The sequence below is a fragment of the Arvicola amphibius genome, chromosome 12 (genome assembly GCF_903992535.2).
Source record: "Arvicola amphibius chromosome 12, mArvAmp1.2, whole genome shotgun sequence".
Classification (NCBI taxonomy): domain Eukaryota; kingdom Metazoa; phylum Chordata; class Mammalia; order Rodentia; family Cricetidae; genus Arvicola; species Arvicola amphibius.
In genome coordinates this window covers 14,171,268-14,199,109 of record NC_052058.2, presented here as the reverse complement: position 1 = coordinate 14,199,109, position 27,842 = coordinate 14,171,268, and the positions used below count along the sequence as shown (strand labels likewise).

Below are 27,842 nucleotides of genomic sequence, written 5' to 3'. Positions count from 1 at the left end.
ACGTGGCCGCCGCCTGTGCCCGCCGAGGAGGCGCTCGGAGCGGAGATGGCGGCGCAGCTGAATGTAGAGCAGCAGCTCGAGGTGTCGCTCGACGGCCTCACGCTGAGCCCGGACTCGGAGGAGCGGCCCGGCGCGGAGGGTGCCCCGCTGCTGCCGTCGCCGCCCTCGCCTCTTGGGACTGGACGGGGCCCTGGCGCAGTGGGGCAGCAGCCGGAGCCCGGGGAGGCGGCGGCGGCTGAGGGCGCGGCCGAGGAGGCGCGGCGGATGGAGCAGCACTGGGGCTTCGGCCTGGAGGAGCTGTACGGCCTGGCGCTGCGCTTCTTCAAAAGTGAGCGGGTTCCCTCGCCTCTGCGGGGCCGCGGGCCGCCCGGGCCCGCCCCACCCACCCGAGCTAGGCCGGGGTGACCGGAGCGCGCCTCCGTCCTTGGCGGCACCCGGAGTCTGTCACTGCGGGTCTGGTCCCCGTGTCACACCCCTGAGGGGCCCGGAAGCCTGTTTAGCAGCCGGCGTCGCCTGCGGTTGCTGGGCGCTATTACCTGGTTTAAGTTGTCTGGTTTCCGAGAGCTAGAGAGGCAGAAGGAGCGCGCGCTCCCAGGGCTCCGGTTCTGGGATTGGTTTCTCCTTTTTGTTGCTCTTTCTCGACCGGTTTGCCGTTTCCCGTGCTCGCCACATCAAACAGATTATTTTTTTAAATCTTAGTGGAAGAAAATTGTCTGTGGGTTCCACACTTACCTTTTTCTAGCCTTGGAAACCGGGAGCCTGTATAGGACAGGACATGATCATTCGGCGGTAGGGATGGGGCGAAGGAGGAAGTAAAATACTAAGTTCGTTTATGCCCTTTTGCTTGTATGACCTGGTAACTTCTAAATGGTTATGAAATTTTACCTTGTAAGTGAATTTTGAAGAGTAAGGCCCAAAAGTACACTCCCACTTTCTCCCTCCCTCGTTCCCGTCTCCCCCTCTTCCATTCTCTCCCTCTCTTTCCCTCTCTTTCTCTCCCCCCCCACAGTTAACTTTTTTAAAGCCAAATTCCGGAGTGTAGTGGTTTTCTTCCCTTTTTTCTTTTTTTTTCTTTTTCTTTTTTTTTAAAAAAAACTGGGTTGTTGATGTAGTTAATAATGGAGGTACAAGATTTGGTCAGTGGGAAAGAGCTTGACTAAATAGTCTGATTCATAAAGATATTTAGGTCTTTTTTAAAAATATTTATTTATTTGTTTATTATGTATACAGTATTCTTCCTGCCGGCCTCATTACAGATGGTTGTGAGCCACCATGTGGTTGCATGGGAATTGAACTCAGGACCTTTGGAAGAGCAGGCAATGCTCTTAACCGCTGAGCCGTCTCTCCAGCCCCCAGATATTTAGGTCTTGAGTGGGAAAGCCAAGAGAGAGAGAGAAGGGCAAATGAAAATTTAAAAATGGTTGCTAGGCTCCACATGCATTCCAGAACAGCATATTTATGACAGTTTCCTCAGAGATAGTACTTTCAGATTACATAGTTTACCTGCTGAAGTTGGGTTGTTCATTGTAGTGATCCATGTTAATGTAGTTTTATTTTTAAATGGCTTTAATTGTGCAAACTAGTAAAATTCTGTGAAAATTCCCAGAACTAGTTGTTATTCTGCAGTCATTGTGTTTTTTTGTTTTTAATGTAAAAAGCGCATTCTTGAACTGTTCATTGCCACTGCACAAGGAGTCCAGCCCCTGCTGTGCCCTAGCTGGCTTGAGGACTTGGTAATGAGTTTAGAATTACTGTCTCTTGAGTTTGGAGTTTGTTGTAAGTAAATGCAAGCCCACTTGTTTCTGTGCAGTTAACATAGGTATACTTGCCCTTAAAAGTTAATTTTTGGGCTAGGCAATGGTGGCGAACACCTTTTATCCCAGCACCTCAGAGGGAGGTAGAGGTAGGAAGATCACTGAATTGGAAGCTGCCCTTATCTACTAAGTGAGTCCAGGACAGCCAGGGCTACACAGAGAAACCCTGTCTCGAAAAACAAGTTAATTTTTGGAGCTTGCTTTTCAGTAACATAAACTGCAAAAAAGAACCAACTCTAGGCTTTTTTTCCCTTAGACTTAATTGTTTGTGTCTGTGAGAGAGAGAGAGAGAAAAAAAGACAGACAGACTTGTGTGCTGGGAGTTGAAGAGTCCTTGGGAAGAACTCTGCGCCATTCTGAACTACTAAAATAGGCTCCAGATCCAGGAAGAACCAACTTCTAATCCTTGATTTTGTTGCATAGGTAACAAAAAAAATGGGTAATTTCATCTGCCCATCTTACCTGAAAATAGCAGTATCTGCTTCAAGAGATTAAGATGCTGAGCATGGGGTTAAACACCTTTAATCTCGGAATTTGGGAGGCAGAGGCAGGTGGATCTCTTTGAATTTGAGGTCAGTCTGATCTACACAGTGAGTTCTGGGATAGCCAGAGCTTCATAGTGAGAGCCTGTCTCAAAAACAAAATAAAGCAAAAACCTAAACAAACAGATTAGTTAATTAATTTTTAAAAATTGCATAATGGACAGCAAATTTAGCATTGTTTAGGGTCAGACGCAATTTAAATTATTGTTGCTATATAAATTCCTAGAAAACTAACTTTGCTACAGTCAAGCTCTCTGTGAAGAAGCTGGATCAGGTGACCCTAGTTGTGCCACATTTAAAAGTTAGGGTCTAAACAGACTATTTTATTGCCTTTTGAGTCGCAAGGGTCTTCAGAGAGCCGGTATGTGAGGTGCCTGAGTTACCTGTAGAAGAAAGTGCATTGATAGGGACAGTTTCTCAATTTCTAACTTAACTGCTCAGAATTGTAGCCAAGCACTTAAAATAGCTGTTTAGCAGTTCAAAGCACTTCCCTGTGTGGATTATTATTTGAGATAACAACAAAGGGCTGGCAGTGGAAGGGCACTAATTGGAAGAGGGAAAAAGGTATAGAAGAATTAACAGAAAGTGGGGTGAGTCCAGAAGTACTGCCTTTGTTTTTGTAGGTGTTCATACCTCGGTGTGTGGAGGTCACAGGACAGCCTTGGATTTTGGTGCTTCTTGAGACAGGATCTCCTTTGCTGCACTATGTAGCAGCCCAGCTGTCCCCCTCCCCCGCCCATAGCTCCTAGAGAGGTTTCTGTCTCAGCCTCCCGCTGGAGGAGCACTGAATGTGTAGATATGCACTACCACATCTGTCCTGATGTGGAGTCAGGAGATCTGACTTCATGCTTGTCCGGCAAGTGCCTTACCCACTGAGCCATCTCCCCCAGCTCAGGTCTTCATTTTAATGTATGTTTTTCTCCTACAAAATAAATGTGGCAGTTGCTGTAAACTAGTGTCTTACTTTTTTGGTCTTTCAAGACAGGGCTTCTTTTTGTAAGTTTTAGGATAGCTCTCTGGCTGTCCTAGAACTCACTGTGTAGGCCAGGCTGGCCTGGAACTCACAGAGATCTACTTGCCTCTGCCTCTGCTTCCCTAGTGTTGGGATTTAAGGTGTGTGCATAACCACCTGGCTCACAATATTTTTAAAATTAATTTTATCTTCTATGGACTAAATATGAATCTTGAAAGCAGGATTATCTATTCCATTGAAAATAGCTGAAAGGGTCTGGGATGTAGCTCAGTCTGTCGAGTGCTTGCCCATCTAGCTTTACGACCTGGGTTCCATCACCAGGACCATAGCCAGGTGTGGTTGTGCAAGTCTGTAATCACAGCTCCCAGGAGGTGGATCTGAAGTTTGTTTGGTTTTTTGAGACAGGGTTTCTCTGTAGCTTTGGAACCTGTCCTAGAACTTGCTTTTTAAGTCAGGCTGGCCTCAAACTCACTGAGATCTGCCTGTTTCTGCCTCCTGAGTGCTGGGTTTAAAGGAGTACACCACCACTGCCCAGCAAGATAAATTTGAAGTATAAGGTCATTCTTAGCTGCATAGACCCCCACACACACCAAAAAAAAAAGAAGAGAGAGAGAGAGAGAGAGAGAGAGAGAGAGAGAGAGAGAGAGAGAGAGAGAGAGAGAGAGAGAGAGAGAGAGGAAGAAAGAAAGGCAATGACAACAGTATAACCTGGAGTCTGGAAGTCTGTTTTGTATTCCGTACTTGTCATAATGATGATCATAGCCAATAGCTTACTATGTCAACTCCTCTCTTTATTTTTTTAAAAGTTTATTTATTTTTATTTCATGTGCATTCATGTTTTTGCCTACATGTATGTCTGTATGAAGGTGTCAGATCCCCTGAAACTGGAGTTACAAGCAGCTATGAGGTGGTATGTGGGTTCTCTGGACGAGCAGTCAGTGCTCTTGACTGCTGAGCCATCTCTCCAGCTCCTACTACACTCTTAATTATTTGAAGAAGTGAAAGTGAAATGATGGAGGCTGGGGTGTAGCCGTGATGAGTGCTTGTCCAGTGTCTGTAACATAGCGTGCGTAGTAAGACCCTGAGTTCTGTCCCTTATGATGTTCTGTAGCGTTTCTGTCTAACTGTCAGGGATTTTTTGTCCGTATGGATAAGGTTTACTATTAGAATTACTGCTGTGTGGATGGCGCAGACCTCTTTGCCCTTCAGGAGCGTGGATTCAGAAAGGAGACTGAAAGAAGCTGGTTGGTAACTGCAGCACAGGTGGAGGAAGCAGAGAGGATAAGGGAGAGGGATGGCAGGCTTGTGTGTTTGGAACATGACAGGAGATAGTTTGATGGGGAGAGGAGAAATTTGAAATTAGATCCTGGACGGACATGATGAAGTTGTACACGGTTTAGCCTTTCTCTTAGATGAAGAACCAGTGGAGGGTTTTTTGTCTTTTTTCTTTTAAGAGCAAATTGCTCTTAATTCTATTTTAGTAAGATTAAACTGGCCTTTCTTAGCTTTTTATGTTAAGATCCTAAAGAATTTCAAAGCTCTATGCTTCTCTGATGGAGTTAACTTGGGGAATTAGGTTTTGTTTTTGTTGAGTTATTCAGGAGCTAGATTTTTTTTAGATGTTTTTTTCTTCTCTAATAGCTAATGGCTGTATTACATTTGTCTAGTAAACTGGTTGCATTCATTTGCGATTTCACCCTAGTGGTTGTCAGTAGTTACGGTGCAGATGTTTACTAGATGTCAGGTGAAGGTTGTCTGCACACTATTTTACCTACTCCTCCCATGAGACTTGCATTTATCCGCAGTGCTTAGTAAAGGAACCTAGCCCAGACCACTCAACCATTCTCTCATAAGAAGCAAGGCTGGATCTTGGATTGGCTTCAGATAGGTCTTCCACTGCAGGGGGTAAAAATAGATAGGACCCTGCTTTCTGATAAAATACACCGGGGGAAATGATTCTAAAGGACTGTCTAGTTACTTTGCCCCTTGAATAGTTTTTGGCATGAAAATATTAAGAACTAGTGGAAAGATCCAAGTTGGTTTTGTTTATTTTAGATTTATTTTGTTTATATGTCTGTATGTATGTGTGCCTACTACTTGGTGCCTGGTACCTGCAGAGGTCAGATGAAGGCAGCAGATCCCCTGGAACTGTAGGTGCAGGTGGTTGTGAGCTGCCGTGTGGATGCTGAGAACCAAACTTGAGTCCTCTGGAAGAACAGCCTGAGCCATTTCTCCAGCCCCCAAGTTTGCTTTTAAAGCATTATCACCTTAAGGAAAGTTTTAAATGTATTAAAAGAGGTAAGTGTGAGTGGGGCTGGACAGATGGCTTAGTAGTTAAGAGCACTTGTTGCTCTTGCAGAGGACCTAGGTTTGGTCCCCAGCACCTTCATAGTGATTCCCAATCATCTTAACTCCAGTTCCAGGGGATACAGTACCCTTCGACCTTTGTCGGGTGTAAGGCACAAATGTGGTACATACATACAGGCAAATACTAATACTCAGTACGTCTTTATTTTTATTTATTTATTTATTTATTTTTGAGATAAGATCTCTATTATGTAGCTCTAGCTGTTCTGGAACTTGTTATATAGTGACGTCAATTCATACAGATCCACTTGTCTCTTCCTTTCCAGTGCTACACCTGGCAAAATTATAAATGTTTGTAATTGAAAAAATAAGTATGAGAACTCTCTGAATTTTTGCATTGCATTTCTGTTGGATTGAAATTTTGAATGAAAGGCAGGTAAGATGGTTCAGCGGATGAAGGTGCTGCTGCCAGAGTTTTATTACTCTACACAGAACACACCATAGAAGAAAGGAACCAACTCCCACAGGTTTTCCTCTGACAATCCCTCAACCCCCATAAATAAACATATGTTAAAAACAATTTTTTGTTTTGTTTTGTTTTTTTAAAGACAGGGTCTCTCTAGGTAGCTCTGGCTGTTCTGGAACTCCCTATGTAAGCCAGATTGGCCTCAAACACAGAAATCTGCCTGCTTTTGCCTCCCAAGCTCTAGAATTAAAGGCATGTGTCGCCATACCCTGCTAAAATTTATTTTGGAGATGGAGTCTTACTCTGTAGCCAAGGTTACACTAACATTGCTACTGATTATGCCCAGTATGGGCAGTATTACATATGAGTAGAGAATTACACACACACACACACATTTTGGATTTTTTTGAGACAGGATTTCTCTGTAGCTTTGGAGCCTGTCCTGGAACAGCTCTTGTAGACCGGGCTGGCCTCCAACTCACAGAGATCTGCCTGCCTCTGTCTCCCGAGTGCTGGGATTAAAGGTGTTGGAGGGGACAGACTATCCTGAAATTTACTGTGTAGTTTAGGCTTGCCTGAACACACAGAGATCCGCCTGCTTCTGCCTCCTGTGTGCTGGGATTAAAGGCGTGCTCCAGCTCCATACCTGGCTGGAGATACAGTTTTAGTTCTATCATCCTTACAGGCTTTGTTCAGTATATTTTTAATGAGTCGACATTGTGATTTAGCTGTGAAAGAAAAGCTTTGACCTTGAGCTGCTTTGGCGGAAATATGTGGTACCTGTAGTGAGAAAGAAAGGGGCCTCTGTTCTCTGCACAGGTCAGATGAGCCCTCCATATTGCCCTGTTTGAGGCTCATCTTCCAGAGTCAGTGATGAGATGAAACTCTCGGGAGAGTTACTTACGTCAAGTGTGGACTCAGATCCCTACCACTACTAACATAATCGTTGCTATAACTTTAATTCAGTGTTTGTAGTTTTTATGAAGTAGGATTGACAAAGCCAAGGGTAACTAGCCTAGAAAATTGGCATGGCATACATTTGGAGGTCAGGGGACAACTTGCAAGGATTAAACTTGGGTCATCAGGCCTGGTGGTGGGGCCTAAAATTATCCTCTGCACCATTGCACCAGCCCCTGGTTTGTTTTTTTTTTTTTTTTAGTTTATGTCCTCTTGTTATGGACTCTGCTGAACTATCAGGTTTTTTGGGTAGGGTTTCTCTGTGTACTCGTGACTCTCCTGGAACTTTGGAAGCCTACCAGAGCCAATGATAAGGAAAAAGAATCACACAATTGGTATTAATAATAATGTACTATTAACTTCTGAAAGTGCAATGTAACCTTCATTTTGATGACTCAACTAAGAAAGTAACTCATCCAATGGCTTAGAAATGTCTGAGATTTAAACCCAGTCCATCTGATTCTAAAGCCCCTGCCAAAACAACATACCACCTCATTAGAGTGGTTATACCTTTAACATACCCTTCTAAAGTATGTACAATTTGTTAATGCATAATCCTATTCAAAGTGATTAAAATGAGTTTCGTTTTTTGTTTTTAATCAATTTTAAAAATCATTTTTAACTGGGTGGCAAAAGCAAACAAATCTCTTGAGTTTCTAGCCAGCCTGGTTCTGCATAGTGAGTCCAGGCCAGCCAGTGCTACATGATGAGACCCTGCTTCACAAATGAAGAAACAACAATAAAAATAAGCTTTTGAACTAGGTGGTGGTGGTGCACGCCTTAAGTCTCAGCACTCAGAGTGATTCCAGGATAGCAAAGGTTACACAGAAAAACCCTGTCTTGGGGGAACATTTAAAAATTATTGTATTTTTTTAATGTATGGCTAAATGTTCAAATAATACTGTCTACATGCCTGTAAGCAGTTTGACAGATGTGTTTCTCTATGGTAACTTTAGTATAAATAATGATAGTTGTTCAACAAAGAATTAAGTCAAACTAGGTGTCTTGGCACATGCCCGCAATCCCGGTATTTAGGGGCTGCATCAGGAGGACTGAGTTGAGACCTGCATGCGCTGCATAAAGAACTAGAAATCAGCCGGGCGGTGGTGGCACATGCCTTTAATTCCAGCACTCGGGAGGCAGAGGCAGGCGGATCTCTGAGTTCGAGGGCAGCCTGATCTACAAGAGCTAGTTCCAGGACAGGCTCTAGAAACTACAGGGAAACCCTGTGTCGAAAAACCAAAAAAAAAAAAAAGAACTAGAAATCACTGTGACTTAAGAGAAAAAAAAGGAAAAAACGAAGAGGGGAGGAAGAAGAGAAAATATTCTATAAAGGATTTCTGTTTTAGGCTCTGACTATTGAAATTCAGTAAAAATAAGTCTTAATATACTGCTTTTATCTGTTACAGGCAGTTATTGACTGTAGCAAACAAACCAGTGTTTTTCCAGTGCTGAAAATTGTGTATTTTGCCAGTACCAATTATTTTTTTAAATTTGTTCTCTTTCAGTAAAAGATGGCAAGGCTTTTCATCCAACTTATGAAGAAAAACTGAAGTTTGTGGCACTGCACAAGCAGGTTCTCTTGGGTCCATATAACCCAGACACTAGCCCTGAGGTTGGATTCTTTGACGTGTTAGGGAATGATAGGAGGTAACAAGTGTTTTATTATTTAATAAATGTAATAATGATGTTAGAGGCATAATGTAAATCACTTAAGGTGTAAATAGTTAGCATTGCAACTGAAACATTCATTTTGCTCATAGTGGAAGAAGTTTGCTTATCTGGTTATGAACAAAATACAAGTACAGTTTTATCTAACACTTCCTATACAATATTAAAAACAGCCATTTTAAACACGTACTACTGGGTCTGGAGAGATGGCTTAGCTGTTAATCAGCTGTTAAGAATCAAACCATCGCTGGATGGTGGTGGTACACACTTTTAATCCTAGCACTTGGGAGGCAGAAGCAGGTGCATCTCTGTGAGTTCAAGGCCAACCTGGTCTACAAAACAAGTTCCAGGACAGCCAAGACTTATACAGAGACACCCTGTCTTGAAAAAACAAAACAAAACAAAAAATCAAAACCATTTATAATTCCAGTTCCGGGTATCTGATGCTGTAGTGTGGAGCTCGGCGGGAAGGCCTGCTTTTCATCCCGCCAGGCTCCCGGCTGCCGGCTAGCCTATGCCCCAAAATAATTACACGGAAACTGTATTCTTTTAAACACTGCCTGGCCCATTATTTTCAGCCGCTTATTCACATCTTGACTAACCCATATCTAATAATATATGTAACACCATGAACGGTGTCTTACCGGGAAGTTTCTAGCGTACGTCCATCTTGGGCTGGAGCTTCATCGCATCTCTCTCCCTAAGGAGAGGCATGGCGGTCTCTCTAACTTAGGAGAGGCGTAGCATCTGACTGAGCCATCTACCTCACTTCCTTCTTCCTGTTCTGTCTACTCAGCCCACCTAAGGGCTGGCCAATCAAATGGGCCAGGCAGTTTCTTTATTAGCCAATGAGAGTCCTCCATCATGATGCCCTCTTCCATCCTCCAAGGGCACATACTATGATTCTCTTATCTAGACATACATAAATTGTGCCAGAAAATGGAGTAATTTTGTTTGATTCAAGCTAAAATATGTAAAGAAAATAAAATATGAGTTGCTTTTTGACAAGTGTGAACAATCAAATTGGATTTATATTTTGGATTGTTTTGGCATCTTATTTAATATATCAGTATAGGTTTGTTGAAACTTGACATTCTGAACTTTCTGATTCTAGTAAAAGCATATTTCATTTTAATTGTTGTCGAGTATTTTTCATAAAGGTTTAATTAAATAAGATTCTCATTTTGCTAAAGGAAGGTCACTGTTTCTTTTATTCTTTGCAGGAGAGAATGGGCAGCCCTGGGGAACACATCCAAGGAGGATGCCATGGTAGAGTTTGTGAAGCTTCTAAATAGGTGTTGTCCTCTCTTTTCGGCCTATGTTGCTTCCCACAGGATAGAGAAGGAGGAAGAAGAGAAAAGAAGGTGATGTTATGGGCGTGGTAGTGGGCCCTGTGTACTGATGCTTTTGCTTTGTTCTAGGTCCTCACTTCCACTTCTTCTGGCAGTTTTTCAGCACTCCTGGTAGGAGCAGATTTTCATATAAGTTTGAAGGAAGCAGGACTGCTTCCTTCTGGTTGTTCCCTTAAAGTGAGCCCCCCATCTACAGCAGCATCTTTTGTTTTCCTTCAAGGCAGAGTCTTGCTATGTAGCCCACGCTGGCCCCCTGAGTGTTGGGATTACACATGTGTACTACCACCCCTGGCTACCTTTGTCTTACTACAATAAGCTTTTTAACAAGCTCAACCATAAACTTATCCATTCCTTGCTCCCTTGTTTCTGGTCTGATATACCATTGCTTCTGTCTTCTTCCATGTCATGGTTTTAAGCTGTGCTGCATGGAGGGCTTACACAGATACACGTGTTGCCTTTGGATCCTAGATGGCTTAGTAATTATTTCCAACATTTGGAGTAGATGCTGCTGAGCTCACTGTTTATATTTCTGAGATTCTCTGTTGTTATTAGATCTTGGCATGGTGGCACCCCACCAGTTCCCCCTACCTCTCACCCCCGTTATTTTGAGGTTTTTGTTTTACTACTGACCGTTTAAATGTCCTCAGTAATGAAATCAGTATAATAAAGATTAGCGCTGATGTTCCTCAGATCGGTAGGCTTTAGAAACAGCTGGGTCTCTGATTCCCTACTCATCCTGGATTAGAAATATTGATTGAGGGGGCTGGAGAGATGGTTTAGTGGTTAACAGTGCTGACTGCTCTTCCAGAAGTCCTGGGTTCAATTTCCAACACCCATGTGGAGGACACTCAAAGCCATCTGTAATGTAACTCCAGTTCCACCCTCTCCTGGCTTCCGTGAGTGCCAGGCATGCAAGTGGTTCGCAGATGCACATTTAAGCAAAATACCTGAGAATGAGAGAATTAAGTGCCTGCTTGATGGTGCATGGCCTGTAATTCTGGTATTTGGAAGGCAGAGGCAGAAGATTACTCAAAATTCAAGACCAGTCAGTCTGCATAGCAAGTTCCAGGTCAGCCAGAGATACATAGTGGTGTGGGAGGCGTCCTTACTACAACATAGTAACTACCTTGCCTGAAATAGCAAACAAACCCAGTGATATAAATTGTATTTCTTTTTTTTTTTTTTTTTTTTTTTTTTTCGAGACAGGGTTTCTCTGCAGCTTTAGAGCCTGTCCTGGAGCTAGCTCTTGTAGACCAGGCTGGTCTCGAACTCACAGAGATACGCCTGCCTCTGCCTCCCGAGTGCTGGGATTAAAGGCGTGCGCCACCACCGCCCGGCATAAATTGCATTTCTTAGATAGGTAACCAAAGTAAGATACTTCGTACCCTGATGAAAATATTTAAATTTCAGTTTTTGGGTTTTTTTTAATGTGTATGTGTATTTTGCCTCTATTGACTATGTGTGTGCAATGTCTTGAGAAGCCAGAAATAGCATTGGAGCACCTATAATTGAAGTTACAGACAGTAGTAAGCTGCCAAGTGGGTGCTGGGTTTGAACTCTGGTTCTCTGAAGAGCAGCCAATGCTCTTAACCACTGACCCATCTCTCCAGCCCCCAATTTGACTCTCTTAAAATTGGTTGTTGGGAAGGAGGCTTGTTTCTTTCCCGGCCGCCTGGCAGTTTAGACCTGAAATAATAACACATCAACTATACTATATAAATCATAAAGCTTGGCCCATGAGCTCTAGCTTCTTCTTTTTTTTTTTTTCCGAGACAGGGTTTCTCTGCAGCTTTGGAGCCTGTCCTGGAACTAGCTCTTGTAGACCAGACTGGTCTCAAACTCACAGAGATCCGCCTGCCTCTGCCTCCCGAGTGCTGGGATTAAAGGTGTGCGCCACCACCGCCAGGCCCTGTTTTGTTTTTCTACACAGGGTTTCTGTGTTGCTTTGGAGCCTGTCCTAGCACTTTCTCTGTAGACCAGGCTGACCTTAAACTCACTGAGATCTGCCTGCCTCTTTTTAAAGAGAGGGTTTCACTGTGTATTTCTGGTTAGCTTAGAACTCCTGCCTCTGCCTCTGCCTCTGCCTCTGCAGTGCCGGGGTAAGATTTGATACTTAATGAAAATGAAATAGCATAGAAAGTTGGTTTATGTATTTTAGTACATTATTGAATTAGATGTAATGCCTTTCAAAGTTGCGGATTTTTTTTTTTTTTGATTCTTGCTTTTATTTGTTTTGTTATTAAAGACTATGAAAGCACCCAGCTAATAATTATTCTTGATGTTAGTCATGTATGTTGTGAGATTGACTTCATTTTAAGTTTCTATTATATGGAAGTTTATGTGTTTGAATTTTTGATAGATTGCTATTCTCTGAACAGATTTTTGTCTTATTTTTCACTGGGAAGTGAAATTTAAATTATTTAAATATAAGATTCACTGTGCGGAGTTAATTCTCTTTGTTTTTTTTTTTTTTTGTTTTTTTTTTTTTTTTTTTTTTTGTTTTTTTTTTGTTTTTCGAGACAGGGTTTCTCTGTGGCTTTGGAGCCTGTCCTGGAACTAGCTCTTGTAGACCAGGCTGGTCTCGAACTCACAGAGATCCGCCTGCCTCTGCCTCCCGAGTGCTGGGATTAAAGGCATACGCCACCACCGCCCGGCTAGTTAATTCTCTTTGTTCTGCACCTTGTAGAAAGGCGGAGGAGGAGCGAAGGCAGCGTGAAGAGGAAGAACGAGAGCGTCTGCAAAAGGAAGAAGAGAGACGGAAGCGTGAAGAGGAGGAAAGGCTTAAACGGGAGGAAGAGGAGAGGAGGCGAATAGAAGAAGAAAGGCTTCGACTGGAACAGCAAAAGTGAGTTGTGTGTTTTAGAATGTTCTTGGGACTATGTGCCTGGGAGGTAGACTCGTATTAGCTCCTTTTCATTTTTAACAGTGACTCTTGTTTTTTGTTTGTTTGGTTTTGGTTTTTCGAGACAGGGTTTCTACTTGTAGCTTTGGAACCTGTCCTGGATGATCTGTAGACCAGGCTGGCCTCAAACTCACAGAGATCCACCTGCCTCTGCCTCCTGAGTGCTGGGATTAAAGGCATGTGCCTCCACCGCCTGGCTGTGACTTTTGTTTTTTATCAAAGAATAATGTGTTGAAGAAATTTGGGGTTAGCTTGTAAAACCTAGAGACTAGAAGCAGCAATTGAGGTTGTTCAGCTGCTGTCTTGAGTCCAGGGTCTTGAAGTTCTCATAGTCTCTTGTCTTCTTAGTCTGTCTCTTCGTTCTCACTGCTTTCTGCAGTTTCTGTTCTTTGTCTTTACAAGGCTGTCTTACCTGGGAATTTTGTCATCGTGTGTGTGTGTGTGTGTGTGTGTGTGTGTGTGTGTATCTGAGAGGCTGGCTAGAATCTGAGGCTCAGTTAAAAATTCTGAGGACTTAGAGCCTAGTTAATCCATGTATATCAGATAGCTATTCCCAGTCCCTGTACAGGACACGGGAGCTGAAACTGCTTTATTCAGTAAAGACTGAAAGCAGTTGTCTTAGAAAGGCCTGACTTTTGAAAGGGCAGCTGTAGATACAGAGAGGTAGGCAAACACAGGAGAGAAGGCCTAGGCATCCAGGGATCCAGAAAAGTTAAGCCAGAAAACTTGAGGTACATTGAGTTCTCTTCATTGTTTCCAGCTAGCTTCTCAGAAAAACCTTCAATGGTAGCTAGCTTCAAAGTGATCTATGGCCTCATTCTACTTTGGAATGAAGTTTTAATGCCATTCTCTTTTAGATTTGGAATTGAATACCTTAGATGGACCCAGTGCCATGCTTTAGTCAGTATCTGAAGTTTTTGCTTTATTTACCTGCTTATTTCTTAAATAGATTTGAGGTCTTTGGTAAGTGGTCACATAACAGTTTTGAAACATGTAGTTTTCTCTGAAGAAAGTAAAGAGAATTGTAATAATTTAGTAGAAATTGATGTGTCCAAACAAGGTGCAGCACTGCTTAGCTGTGACCCCGCACTTCAGAGCCTGAGGGAAGGTCAGCCAGGCTCTATATAGTACGACCCCATGGAGAGAAGGAGGAAGGAAGAGAAAGATCACTAAACCAAGCAGCATGCCCTGCTGTTACTATCTTCAGCTCGTCTTAATAAAGGCACCTTTAGCCGGGCGGTGGTGGCACACGCCTTTAATCCCAGCACTCGGGAGGCAGAGGCAGGCGGATCTCTGAGTTCGAAGCCAGCCTGGTCTACAAGAGCTAGTTCCAGGACAGGCTCTAGAAACTACAGGGAAACCCTGTCTCGAAAAACCAAAATAAATAAATAAATAAATAAAAATAAAATAAAGGCACCTTTAGGTCAGATGCTGCAGACTGTTGGGTTGTCACTAGTTTTATTCATCGTTAACAGAGTCTATAGCATCGATTAGCTGACCTTCTGCCTTGTGCTGCTCTGGGCTGTTGAGGTAGGGAAACCGTAGCCAGAGTCAAACACCCATCAGTGCCCAAATGGCAGTCCGTCATCTTACAGCATCGTGGTGAATCGGTGCAGTCTCTGGAGCCAGACTAGCGGGATTTGAGTCCTGGCTCTCGAATCTAGCTGCAGCTGAGTCTTGGGCAATTGCTAAACAACCTCATAGTGTCTTCAAAGACTACGTGTAAATGCTTTGAACATTGCGGATCACATCAAAAGAGCACAGTAAGTGTTAATAATTAATGATGCTGTTGATGGTGGTGATGTGCTTGGTATTTATTCTTCATTCCAACTTTTCTTGAAAAATCTAAAAGTTAGAGGTCAATTTTTTCCTTGCATATTCTGTGCCTGGAGCACATGCTATTTGTTAACCGTTATTAGTTTAGCCTTTTTTTAAGTTCTAAACTGTAAGAATGAGCAGGACATTTATTTCGTTATGAACAGTCTCCTGTCGTCAGACTGGCATGTATTTATTAATGTTTTTAGGCAGCAGATAATGGCAGCTTTAAACTCGCAGACTGCCGTGCAATTCCAGCAGTATGCAGCCCAGCAGTATCCAGGGAACTACGAGCAGCAGCAGATTCTCATCCGCCAGCTGCAGGAGCAGCACTATCAGCAGTACATGCAACAGTTGTATCAAGTTCAGCTTGCACAGCAACAGGTATGACAGCAGCTTTAGAGAAGGTGTTGTTTCCATGGAACCCAGTTTCTTTCCTATCAGTTGCAAATGAATTTTGCATTAGCCTCTAAGGTATAAAGTAACTCTTCGGTTTATCTTTTAGGCAGTCTATTTAGCATTATACTGGCAGTTACAAGAGAAAATACAGGCTCTTGAACCTCCAAGGATGTACTTTTATATTGTTATAGGATGTTTATGTTTATATTGTTGTGTGGGAGTTGTCTAGGTCTAGTGTCATAACAATGAGTCTGGTATGGACTGAAGTACTGCCCCTGAAACTGAGGGCCTGGGTAGCTAGCTAGCCTTCCTGTAAGAACATCCTTCAAGGAGAAGATGCCATGTCAAGGTCAGACAGCTTTAAGGGGTTTACTTCCCTCCTATGAGCCCATAGGCTAGTTCCTCAAAACTGGGCCCGATCCATTTTAACTCATGACAGCATATACTCCTTCTCCAGCATTCTATTTCTAAATATTTGCTTCAACATTTAGGAAGCTTGTGCTGGAGAGATGGCTCAGCTGTTAAAGGCTCGGCTCACATCCATATAGAAGGCAGTTTAAGTGAAAGACATGGTACTTGTCCTGACTCTGCCATTATCATTGGATTTTCTGACATGTTACTATTGCTCTGATTTCCTGCTTTTTCTCAAGTTCTGTGAAAATAAGACGCAAGAGCAAGGTTCCTGATCTCACGGGATTATAAAAGGAAGAGAATAGCTAGGTCTGGTGGTACAAACCTGTACTAGCAGCTACCCAGGTGACTGAGAGTTCAGACTAATCTGGGCAACTTTAGAAGGACCTTATTTCCAAGTAGAAAAGGGAGAGAGATGGAGGGGGGCACCAGGGAGAGTAGGAAGATAAATTAATTGATTTATAAATGCTTACCATATTGGGCCGTGACAGTTTTTGACAGACAAAATCAGCATACACACATTATTCATGATATAATAATAAATATTTTTTAGGAAGGTAAAACATTTTTAAATGAAATAACCTTTCATTTAAAAACTAACCTTAGAAGTGATTTAGAGTCTACGCCTTAGAGTATATTTTAATATCTTGTGTTTTGACTGGGTGATGGTGTCATATATCTTTTATTTCAGCACTTAGAAGGCAGAGGCAGGTGGATCTCTGTGAGTTTGAGGCTAGCCTGGTCTACAAGAGGTAATTCCAAGACAGCCAAGGATACACAGAGAATCTCTGTCTTGAAAACCAACCACACAAAGAAATACCGTGTTTTATATAGCAGCAGAGAGAGGTGTTTTTCCTTAGAAATTATTTTTTATATGAATTACCTGCATAGATAGGTCAACATACATGTCTCTCTTGGTAATCCTGTAAATGTATGATTTAATATTTTTATTAAAAGAGTAGCATCAATCCTTGGCCTTCTGGCAGAGGCTGTTTACAAAGTTATGCTGTCACCTGCTTTGTCCTTGACCTGACGAGGGCTGTGGGAGTGAAGAAGAGACCCACACCAGTAATGTAAAGCTGGGATTGAGTGCTGTGCTCTCAGATGGAGACACTCCAGCAGCTGCTGGAAATTCAGTGCATTTACCATACACAGCAAAGTCAGCGCCAGTCATTCAGGACTTCTCCCCATACATCCCCAAATGCCAGTGAGTAGTTGTAGGGGTAAATTTTATATTTTCACAGTGCAGCATCCCATAGCATTAAAAACAAATACTCTTATTTGTGCCCCTTATAGGTAGGCCTTAAAAAATTAGCATTGAGGGGCCAGACATGATATGTGGCTTTAAACCCAGCACTTGAGAGGCAGAGGCAAGTGGATCTTTCTCTTGAGTTTCAGGCTAGCCAAGGTTGCATAGTGTGACCCTGTCTTTTTAATAAAAATAAATACATTTATTTTAGGGAAAGTTTTTTTTTTGTTGTTTTGTTTTGTTTGTTTGTTTGTTTTTGAGATCGGGTTTTTCTGTGTAACCCTGGAACTAGCTCTGTAGACCAGGCTGGCGTTGAACTCGCAGAGATAGACCTGCCTCTGTCTCCCGAGTACTGAGATCAAGGGCCTATGCCACTATTACCCAGCTTTTTTTTTTCTTTAAGGAAAAGGTAGACTTTTTCTTAAAGCACAAATTATACAATGATGTGTGTGTGTGTGTGTGTGTGTGTGTGTGTGTGTGTGTGTGTGTGTGTTTAAAGTAGGCAAAGCATATCTATAGTTATGTCTGAAAATACTGTTGGAGAAGGTGTTGGTTCCTTCCTAGAGGAAGGAACTAGAGAGGTATAAATACCTTGAGTATAAATAATTTCTCGTTTTGGATGATGGTTAAATGGATATGTTTGATATATGAAAGTTGATTAAGCTATATAATTTATGATTTGCACACTTCTAATTGAAATTTGGTCTCATGTAGCCTAGGCTTGTCTCAGATTTACTGTGCAGCCAAGACTGACATTGAACATCTTATCTTCCTCCCTCCACCTCTTAGAGTTTTGGGATTACAGGCTTAGATCACCACACTTGTGTGCATGCTAGTAGTCACTGTGTTTTACATCTTTCTGCATGTATATTATGATGCACTTTTAAGTTCCTCAGAAAGTTAGTAGCAGGTTAGAGAAATGGCTCACTGGATAAGAGCATGTACTGATTTTATAGTTTCCAACCCCTAGATCAGGTGGCTCACAAACTGCCTATAACTCCAGATTCAAGAGATCCAACACCCTGTCTTGGACCTCTGCAGGCATCCAGACTACATGTCCATACCCACATACCTACATATAGTTAAAAATGAAATAAATCTATTTTTAAGACACAATTTACTTATTAGGGTGTTGTGTTTGTTTGTTTTGTTTTATTTTTGAGATAGTGTTTCCTCTGTATAACCCTAGATCTCCTGGAACTCAGTCTGTAAACCAAGCTGGCCTGGAACTCAGAGATCCTCCTACTTTGCTTCCTGAATACTGGGACTAAAGGCATGTGCCCAACTAACTCTCCATTCTGATTCAGAACATTTAAAAAATGTTATTTATTTTATGTGTATATAAAGGAGAGGGTTACGCTTGCCATAGTATGCATATAGACATCAGAGAAGAACCTACTGGAGCCAGTTTTCTCCTTCCATTATGTGGATTCCAGAGTTCAGACTTAGGTCAGCCAGTTTGGTAGCAAACACCCTTATTTGTTACCCTAGATTCGTTCCTGTTGCCGTGATAAAACACCCTGAGAGAGCAGGGGCTTGTTTTAGCTCACAATTCCCTTTGGGAAAGTCACAGCAGCAGGAGCTGGAGGCAGCTAGGCACACCACCTCCACAGTCAAGAGCGGGGAGCAGCGAGTGCATCGTTATTGCTTTCAGGGCTAGAGAGGTGGCTCAGCAGTTAAGAGCATTGGAGGCTCTTCCAGTGGTCCTGAGTTCAATTCCCAACAACCACATGGTGGCTCACAACCATCTATAATGAGATCTGATGCCCTCTTCTGGCATGCAAGTGTACATGCAGTTAGAGCACCATATACATAAAATAATAATTAATCTTAAAAAATATTAAGATGTTGTTTTCCGCTGGGTTTTTCAACTCACACCGTTCAGGATCCCCTGCCTCAGGAGTAGTGCTCTGCCCACAGTGAGCTGGGTCACATCAACTGATGAAATAGAGACAGCTTCTCACAGACATTCTCACAGCCCAATCCAATATAAACAGTGTTTTGTTGAGACTTTGTTCCTAGCAAATCTAGATTGTGGACAAAACTAACTTGTATGGTGAGTCAGCTTTCCAGCCCTCAGTAAACAATTTTTTTCTGGAAGATTTATTTATTTTATGTGTATGGGTATTTTACCTGAAGGTATGTCTATATGTGCCTGCTTCCTGCATAGGCCAGAAGAGGTCATCAGAACCCTGAAACTTAGGTTGTAGATTGTTGCGAGCCCTATGTGAATGCTGGGAACTGAACCTAGGTCTTTTGTAAGAGTAGTCAATGCTGTTAGGCATTGAACTGTCTCTCCAGCTCTTCCAATCTAATACATACTAGCTTGATAGTCTGCATGCTGAGGAGTGACCACAGTGAAGCAGGATATCTTTGTTCAAGTTCAGAAAACTTTGTGCAATAAAAACACTGCAATTTATAGCATAAAATAATCTTGGATTTGAGCCAAGGTTTATGAGGCAGCATTCATTGGTATTGTGTGTCAAGGCAGCCATAGGCAAGAGTGTATGTGTTGTATTCAGAACCAAGGCTGTGTGGAAGTTGCCTTGATGCAGAAGAGTTGAGCACTGTCGGAAACACCTTGGATTTATTATACTTTGATTTGGAATGAATTTGTTTTCCACTTCAGCCTCTGAGTGCTGTGCTGGGTACAAGCATTCTTAGCATACCCAGTTTTGTAGTTTGAAAGACAGAGTTTCAGTGTGTAGCCCTGGTTGGCCTGGCATTCACTATGTAGACTAGGCTAGCCTCAAACTCACAGAGATCTGCCTGAGTGCAGGGGTTAATGACATGTGCCATTATGCCCTGTGTATAGTTGAATTTTATTTTAAAAAGAAAGAGGGAGGGGGGATTAGATGGCTCAGCAGTTAAGAGCACTGGCTACTCTTCCAGAGGTCCTAAGTTCAGTTCCCAGCAACCACATGGTGGCTCACAACCATCTATAATGAGATCTGGTGCCCTCTTCTGGCATGCAGGCATACGTGTAGGCAGAACACTGTATATATAATAAATAAATAAATCTAAGGAAGGAAGGGGGAGAGAGAGACATTTTCTTCTACTCAATTTTAAGAATATATATATATATATTATAAGATATATATATACACACACACACAAACATACATACACGTATATATCACTGTTGGGCATGGTGGCATATGCCCTTAATCTCAACACTCAGGAGGCAGTGGCATGTTACTATACTTAATTTTGTGGGTTTTTTTGATTTTTTGAGACAGGGTTTCTCTGTAGCGCTTTGGAGCCTGTCCTGGAACTAGCTCTTGTAGACCAGGCTGGCCTCGAACTCACAGCTATCCGCCTGCCTCTGCCTCCCGAGTGCTGGGATTAAAGGCATGAGCCACCACTGCCCAGCTGCCTTTAGTAAGTTTATCTGAGATTGATAGTTTAACATGTTTAGATATCAGTTGGTATTATACTAATATTTATTATAGATATGATAAAAACTGGCAAAAGTTGATTAGTAATTTCTTAGAATGTTTTAGTGTAGAGCAAATGTATGACATCAGACTTCATGTCTAGGCAAATGTTAGCCTTTCTGATGAGAGTATTTTAATTTCTCAATTTTAGGCGGCATTACAGAAGCAACAGGAAGTAGCAGTGGCTGGGGCTTCATTGCCTGCATCATCAAAAGTGAATGCAGCTGGAGCAGGTGATATGATGTCAGTTAATGGACAGGCCAAAACCCACACTGTCAGTTCCGAGAAAGAAACTGAGCCAGAAGTGGCAGAAGAAGCCTTGGAAAATGGACCAAAAGGTATAGTTTAGCATATGTTTGTCCATCCAGATGTCATTCCCTAGACCACATGAAAAGCAAAAATCAGGAAGACAGGCTGACTAGCTTTTGAGTGTGTATGAAAGTCCAACACACCTTTACTCTTTGAATCTGAATCTGATGCTCCTGTTGACATAGAAGATCGGGGCTTGGGATAGATGTTAGTTGCTTAACCCTCACAAAGCTCTGGGTTCAGTTTGAAGCTCCACATAAAACTGGATGTGACGGTACACGCCTGTTTCCTAACAGAGATCTGTCATATTCACCAGTTACAGCTTCTATTTTTGTGAATATTCTGTGACCATTCGTTTCCTTGAAGTATAATTTTTTCTGATTTTGATTTTAAGCAGGTGAGGGTTGGGGGAGATTCAAATGTTTTGTTTTGGTTTGTTTTTTCTCTTCAGCCTCTGAGTGCTATGCTGGGTATAAGCATAGTTAGACAAGGAAGATTTCTGAAACCCAGTCTGCTCTTCCTTGACCTTTTAGAACAAGTAACAGAGAAACAGCTTCAGGAAAGACCTTCTTTGTTCTTACTAAGAGTTTATGCCAGTATTTGTTTCACCTTGGTTTATTTATTCTGTATATGTATGTGTATACAATGAGGTCAGAAGAGAACTTATAAATTTTTGTTCTCTCTCTGCCATGTGGAGTCTGACAAATAACCTCAAGTTACCAAGCTTGGTGGCAAGTGTCTTTACCTGCTCAAGCATCTCATTGGACTTTGTTTGTTTTGGTTTGGTGTTGAGCCAGGCTCACTATGTAGCCCTGACTGGCCTCCAGCTGAGAGAGCTCTGTCTGCCTCTGCCGCAAAGTTGGTGTTGGAATTGAAGGCTGCGCCACCACAGCTGTTGTTTTGAGACAGCTCACAGGGTGGCCTTAAACTCACTCTGTAGCTGAAGATGGCTTTGAACTCCAGATCCTAGTTTATGTAGTGCTGGTGATTGAACCCAGGGATTTGTGAGTAGCAGGCAAGCACTCTCAGTTGAGCTACATTCCCAGCCCTCCCAGTGTTTACAAATGGAAGGAAATCTTTTTGTTAGTAAATTTAACTAACTTAACTGGAAAGCCTGCTGAGTCCTGCAGTACACATGAGTATTGCTCAGTAACAAAACGTTTGTCCTTTACGTGTGGTTCTGAGATTGTCCAGGATTTTCTCTTTCTCATAGGCTCTTTTCAGAAATGCCCTTAGAGCCTCAGGATGCTCAGATAGACTGAAGTGAAAGTAGAAGGTTAAGCCAAGCAGTGGTGGCGCACGCCTTTAATCCCAGCTGAAGCAGGCGGATCTCTGTGAGTTCAAGGCCAGCCTAGTCTACTGAGCAAGTTCCAGAACAGGCTCCAAAGCTACACAGAGAAACCCTGTCTTGGGGTGTGAGGGAGTAGACTGTTAGGAAAAATCACTTATAAGATATGATGACCTCTGAGTACTTGTTGGGTCCTATAATAACCTGGGAGACTTTTCTATTCCCCTCCATCCTTGGTTGAGCTGTGTGCCATTGGTGTCAGAACACAGGTAGCCCTGTGCAGATGTAAGAACATTTTCTCTTCAGCTTTTGTAAATCCTGTTGCCTTTAGACTCTCTTCCAGTGATTGCCGCTCCATCCATGTGGACAAGACCACAGATCAAAGACTTCAAGGAGAAGATTCGGCAGGATGCAGATTCTGTGATTACAGTACGCCGAGGAGAAGTGGTCACTGTTCGAGTCCCCACTCATGAAGAAGGATCATACCTCTTCTGGGAATTTGCTACAGACAGTTATGACATTGGGTTTGGGGTCTATTTTGAATGGACAGACTCTCCAAATGCTGCCGTCAGCGTGCATGTCAGCGAGTCCAGTGACGACGAGGAGGAGGAAGAAGGTAGGGCTTTGTCCATATGCAGTAGCTACTGAGTATACTTCCTGCTGAATACTTCAGGATGGGGATATTCCATTCAGTAGTGGGATGTTCCCTGAAAGACCAGCTCTCACAAAGAAGGCCCTGAGCATGAATTTCTCTAAATGCTAGGAAAATCTGTTTGGCAGTATGTTATTTTACTACTTTCTGGGTAGTGTTTTACTTACAGCCTTGTGCATTGACAAGCTGAATATATGAAATCACTTTGAGATTTGTTGTATATTTTGTTTAAAACAGGATCTTGCTTTGTTGCCCAAGTTGTTCTTGAATTGGTGGTCTCAGCCAGTCCTCTGCCTCAGCATTCCCAGGAGCTGGGACTGCCAGTGGAGTGCCTCCATGCCCCATTTTGAAAATATTTGAAAGACCACGTAAGAATTCTTGTCAACAAAGGAATTTATTTGAGTTTATTTTTTGACAATAGCATTTTTGTTTATTTTAGAGACAGTGTCCTCCCATTTTAGTCCCAAGTGCTGAGATTATAGGCATGAGCAACCACAGCTGGCTTTTCCTCTCCTGTGTTTCCTTTTTGTTGTTTTGAGTAGGGGTGAGACAGGGTCCCAGCACTGACTTTAGTTACTCTGTAGTCAAGGACGGCCATGAACTTCCCAAACTCTGGGTAGGACAGTTGTGTGAGTAAAGAAAACTCAGCTGAGTGCCCCCTTAGGCACACTTCAGCTGCTCTTCCCTCTGGGAACGCTGTCACCAGAGTGACTTCTTGTTTCATCTCAGTGACAGAATTGGGAGTTTTGAAAGACCTTAGTGACCATCTTGGTTTAAGAAATAAGTTAAATGATGCATTGATCTTTGAAAAGCTGCTCTCCTTGATTTTGTTAGCTGGAAAAGCCAGGACATGTGACATACAAGACGAGTAAGCATATCCTTGTTGACCAGGTGTAGATGGACATGGGGCCGTAGTGCTGGCCCTGAGAGTGGGGATGTCAGGTGACTCGGGTAGTCCTTGTTCTTGTTAAGAGTACGGTAGTGTTTCATGACAGCTGTATTAAAATTGGTTTGAAACTATTCGTGGAAGTACATGGAATGGACTGAGTCCATATGACTTTAAAAATAGATCATTCTTGGGGCTGAAAAGATGGCTTAGCGGTTAAGAGCCTGATTTCTCTCACGGAGAACCCAGGTTCAAGTTTCAAGCTTAGCAGCTCACAACTGTCTGTAACTCCAATACCAGGGGATCCCACACATTCACACAGACATACATGCAGGCAAAACACCACTGCACATAAAATAAAAATTAATTAATTAAACTAGACTGCTCTAAATCATATTGCACACTCTGACACCACTGAGGTCACATATGGGAACATATAGAGCAGTTAGACCATAAGCATTTCCTGAAAGTCATTTATTATGTAGTTCATACTAGTCAGTCTGCTTTGTTCTGTACCATTTTCTCTATGAACCATCAGAGTGCCCCAGGAATTTCTGTACATCCTTCAGACTGACAGTCATCCCAGGAGTTTCAAGTCCTTAATTATATCACAGGTCCAGGTTTAACCTGGCGAACATCAAAACATTTGCTGCTTTGTCTTGGTTTTGTTTGTTTGTTTTTGTTTGTTTGTTTTGTTTTGTTTGATTTGTTTTTGTTTTTAAGGCTAGGTGTCACCATGTTGCCCTGGTTACTCTAGAACTCATCATGTAAACCAGGCTGGCCTCAAACTCAAAAGAAATATACACCACCTCTGGCTTGGCATTATGTTGTTTTTAAGTTTTTTTTTAAGCCGGGCAGTGGTGGCACACACCTTTAATCCCAGCACCTGGGAGGCAGAGGCAGGTGGATCTCTGTAAATTCGGTCTACAAGAGCTAGTTCCATTAATCCCAGCACTTGGGAGGCAGAGGCAGGCGGATCTCTGTGAGTTCGAGACCAGCCTGGTCTACAAGAGCTAGTTCCAGGATAGGCTTCAAAGCTGCAGAGAAACCCTGTCTCGAAAAACCAAAAAAAAAAAAAAAAAAAAAAAAAAAAAAAGAGGTTTTCAAGACAGGGTTTACTTTGGAGCCTGTCCTGGAACTAGCTCTTTTTTTTTTTTTTTTTTTTGGTTTTTCGAGACAGGGTTTCTCTGCAGCTTTTTTTTTTTTTAGAGCCTGTCCTGGACCTAGCTCTTGTAGACCAGGCTGGCCTCGAACTCACAGAGATCCGCCTGACTCTACCTCCCGAAAACCCTTTTTTTTTTTTTTTTTAAAGATGGGTAGTAGTGGCCCATACCTTTAATTCCAGCATTCAGGGGACAGAGGCAGGCAAATCTCTGTGAGTTTGAGACCAACCTGGTCTACAGAGTTAGTTCCAGGACAACCAGGGCTACACAGAGAAACCCTGTTTCAAAGAAACAAAAATAATAATAAAATAATAAAAATTAAAGAAAAATACAGCAGCACTCATAAAGGAGACTCAAATAAAATTTGCTTTACCACAGTGATGCCTTCGATTAACTGTCTTTTATGTTGGACTGGAAAGAAAGCTCATTGGTTAAGATTTTTGGATCTAGTGAGTTGGAGGCCAGCCTGGTCTACAGCGTGAGTTCCAGGACAGCCAGGGCTACATGGAGAAACCGTATCTCAAACTCCTCCCCCCACCCCAGAAAAAGAAAAAACAGAGTTTGCGTTTTTCTGAAAGAGCTTTGTGACCACTGTATAACAGTCTTGCTGAGGGGTATTTTCAGTGGTAGGGCTTGTGTTCCGTGTAAACAAGATCCCCAGCACTGCAGAAACTAAAATGGAAAAGAGACAAAGTCATTTCTTCGCTCTGGCCAGATGTGATTGCTCTCACTGTAATCTCAGCCCTGAAGAGACTGAGGTTGGAAGATCATTTATTATATGTTTGAGGCTAGCATAGGCTATATAGTGAATTCCAGTTCAGCCTGGGCTAAAAGAGACTATGTCTCACAAAGCTAAAGAGAAAGAGCTGGAGAGGTGGCGTTAAAGTGCCCGTAACTGTAGTTCCAGAAGAACGCGGGTCCTCTCCTGTCCTCTGCGGGCACCAGGCACGCATACTCTGTACATACATACATGCAGGTCAAAAGTCTGCACATAAAATAAATAAATCTTTTTTAAAAAGAAGGAAAAAATAAAATTGCTCTGGGGTTTCATGGTTGATGTTCTTTTCTTTTGCCCATTAGAGATTTTTAAAAAGAAAATTACTTCCTACTTTCTGTTCTGAACCCCTAGCTGATAAGTTTGGGAATTTTTGACATTGGGGCAATAACTGGTTAAGGGGCTGGAATGATGAATGGCTCAGGCGCTTCCTGCTCTTGCAGAGGGCTCAGGTTCAGTGCCCAACACTGGTGTGGCTCAGAACTGCCTGCAGCTTCAGTTTCAGGGATTCTGACACCACCTTCTGGCTTCGCACACCTGCTTTTATATAGTGGTCCACATTCTGACAAGCAGGGCACACACACATAAATAAAAATTGAAATATAAGGAAATTTTAAGGTTAGATAAGTAACTGGTAGAGGCCTCTCTGGTCTTCAGAGCGAGTTCCAGCAAAGGCTCCAAAGCCACACAGAGAAACCCTGTCTCAAAAATCAAACAACCAACCAAACTGGTAAAAGATAGTTGAAATCCCTGACCTTAGCTCTACTATGTGTCTCCCAAAGGGAAAGTGGCATTGCCTACCCATATACCATTCCTGGAACTCACTTTGTAGACCAGGCCTGCCTCAGTTTCCCTTGTGCTGGAATTACAGATATGAGTCACTATGTCTGGATCTCCTACCCTTTTTTTTCAGCTTTTATTTTATTTTTATTTGTTATGTATGTAGTGTTCTGCCCAACATGTATTCCTGCATGCTAGAAGAGGGCACCAGATTTCATTACAGATGGTTGTGAGCCACCATGTGGTTACTGGGAATTGAACTCAAGACCTCGGGAAGAACAGCCAATGTTCTTAACAGCTAAACCATCTCTCCAGTTCCCAGTGTACTTATCTTAACCATTGATAATGGTATTGGTAAATTTTTATTTACTCAGGGTTTTTTTTTTTTAGTTTTTAATTTTTACCTAATGTTCCAAGATCTATTCCAAGGTGCCTGCCACATAATGTGATTGGTCCTATTTCCTTAAATTCCCCTTGAGAATTTCTCACACTTTTAAAATTCTGGCTATTAATAGATGCTGCAAGGGTTCCCTCTGTCGTGTTATAACCTAGTAGTCTTTTGTCTTCTGTACTGGCGTGCTCTTGACCTATTTTCCTTGAGGTTGTTTATATTTAATATTTTAGACTGAGGCAGTTTGGCATAATTATCTCATTCTTACAAGATGTGTTTCTTCCCTAATTTGATATTATAACCCAGACAACTATTTGCAGTGACAATCTGCTCAGAGCTGATGTTTTATCCCCTTGTATCATCTCTGTGTTAGACCCCTCTCTGAACCCATCTCTGCCAGAGTTTTATATTGATAATACAGAAACAGTAGTTTGCCTAGGCCCCCCTCCACCATTTCTGAAATGAAGGTGACCTCATTGTGAAAGAATCAGCAGAGCATTGTCTGCTAGTTTTATATAAGTAGGAGTTCGGAATCGTATGGATATGGAATAGGAACCGTAAAGCTGGGAAATGTGAACAGTAGTAACCAAAGGGCTGGGGTACAGGTTGTCACTACCCTGGATTCCCAGAGCCCAGCAGCTGTACACAGTGGAGGTCAGAGTTAGAGACTGACTTAAGTCCTAACGGCCAATTTCTCAGAGAATGTAGTTTCATTGCTTGATGAGTAAGGTGATTTTCCTGGATCTGTCGTTTGACTTGTGTCTTTTTTTTCTCACTTTCTCACAGAAAATGTTACTTCTGAAGAGAAAGCCAAAAAGAATGCCAACAAACCTCTGCTGGATGAGATTGTGCCTGTGTACCGGCGGGACTGTCATGAGGAAGTGTATGCAGGCAGCCACCAATATCCAGGGAGGGGAGTCTATCTCCTCAAGTTTGATAACTCCTACTCTTTGTGGAGGTCCAAGTCAGTCTACTACAGAGTCTATTATACTAGATAAAGCAGATGTTACAGAGCCTGGAGTCTAAAGTTGGGCAAAAGATGACATTTAGTTTCTTTTGACTTTTGTGGCACATTGGAGTTGGTGTTTACCCTCTTGATCTTGTTGCAGTGGTTTATGGACTCTTGCTGGGAACCAGGATTTCCTGAGACTCTTTAGCATTGATGCTGTGAGGTTAAAAGCAGCTCTGAAGACTCATCTAGGCCTTGGGTGCTGACCAGCAGAGCCACTAGTGGATACTGGAGGTGTGTGAGCTCTGTGGTAAATATTCAGTCTCCATAATAAATGGCCCAGCGTTGACCGGA

The 27,842-nt window shown here is 42.5% G+C and overlaps 1 protein-coding gene across 1 annotated transcript; it reads left to right on the top strand.

Moving 5' to 3' along the window:
* Positions 1-27,842, top strand: Acbd3 (acyl-CoA binding domain containing 3). The gene is made up of 8 exons (XM_038349349.1): positions 1-328; positions 8,568-8,709; positions 9,954-10,094; positions 12,769-12,927; positions 15,009-15,183; positions 20,447-20,633; positions 22,224-22,508; positions 27,326-27,842. Exons 1-8 carry the CDS (start codon positions 46-48, stop codon positions 27,535-27,537), a joined length of 1,584 nt encoding a protein of 527 aa, XP_038205277.1. The 5' UTR covers positions 1-45; the 3' UTR covers positions 27,538-27,842.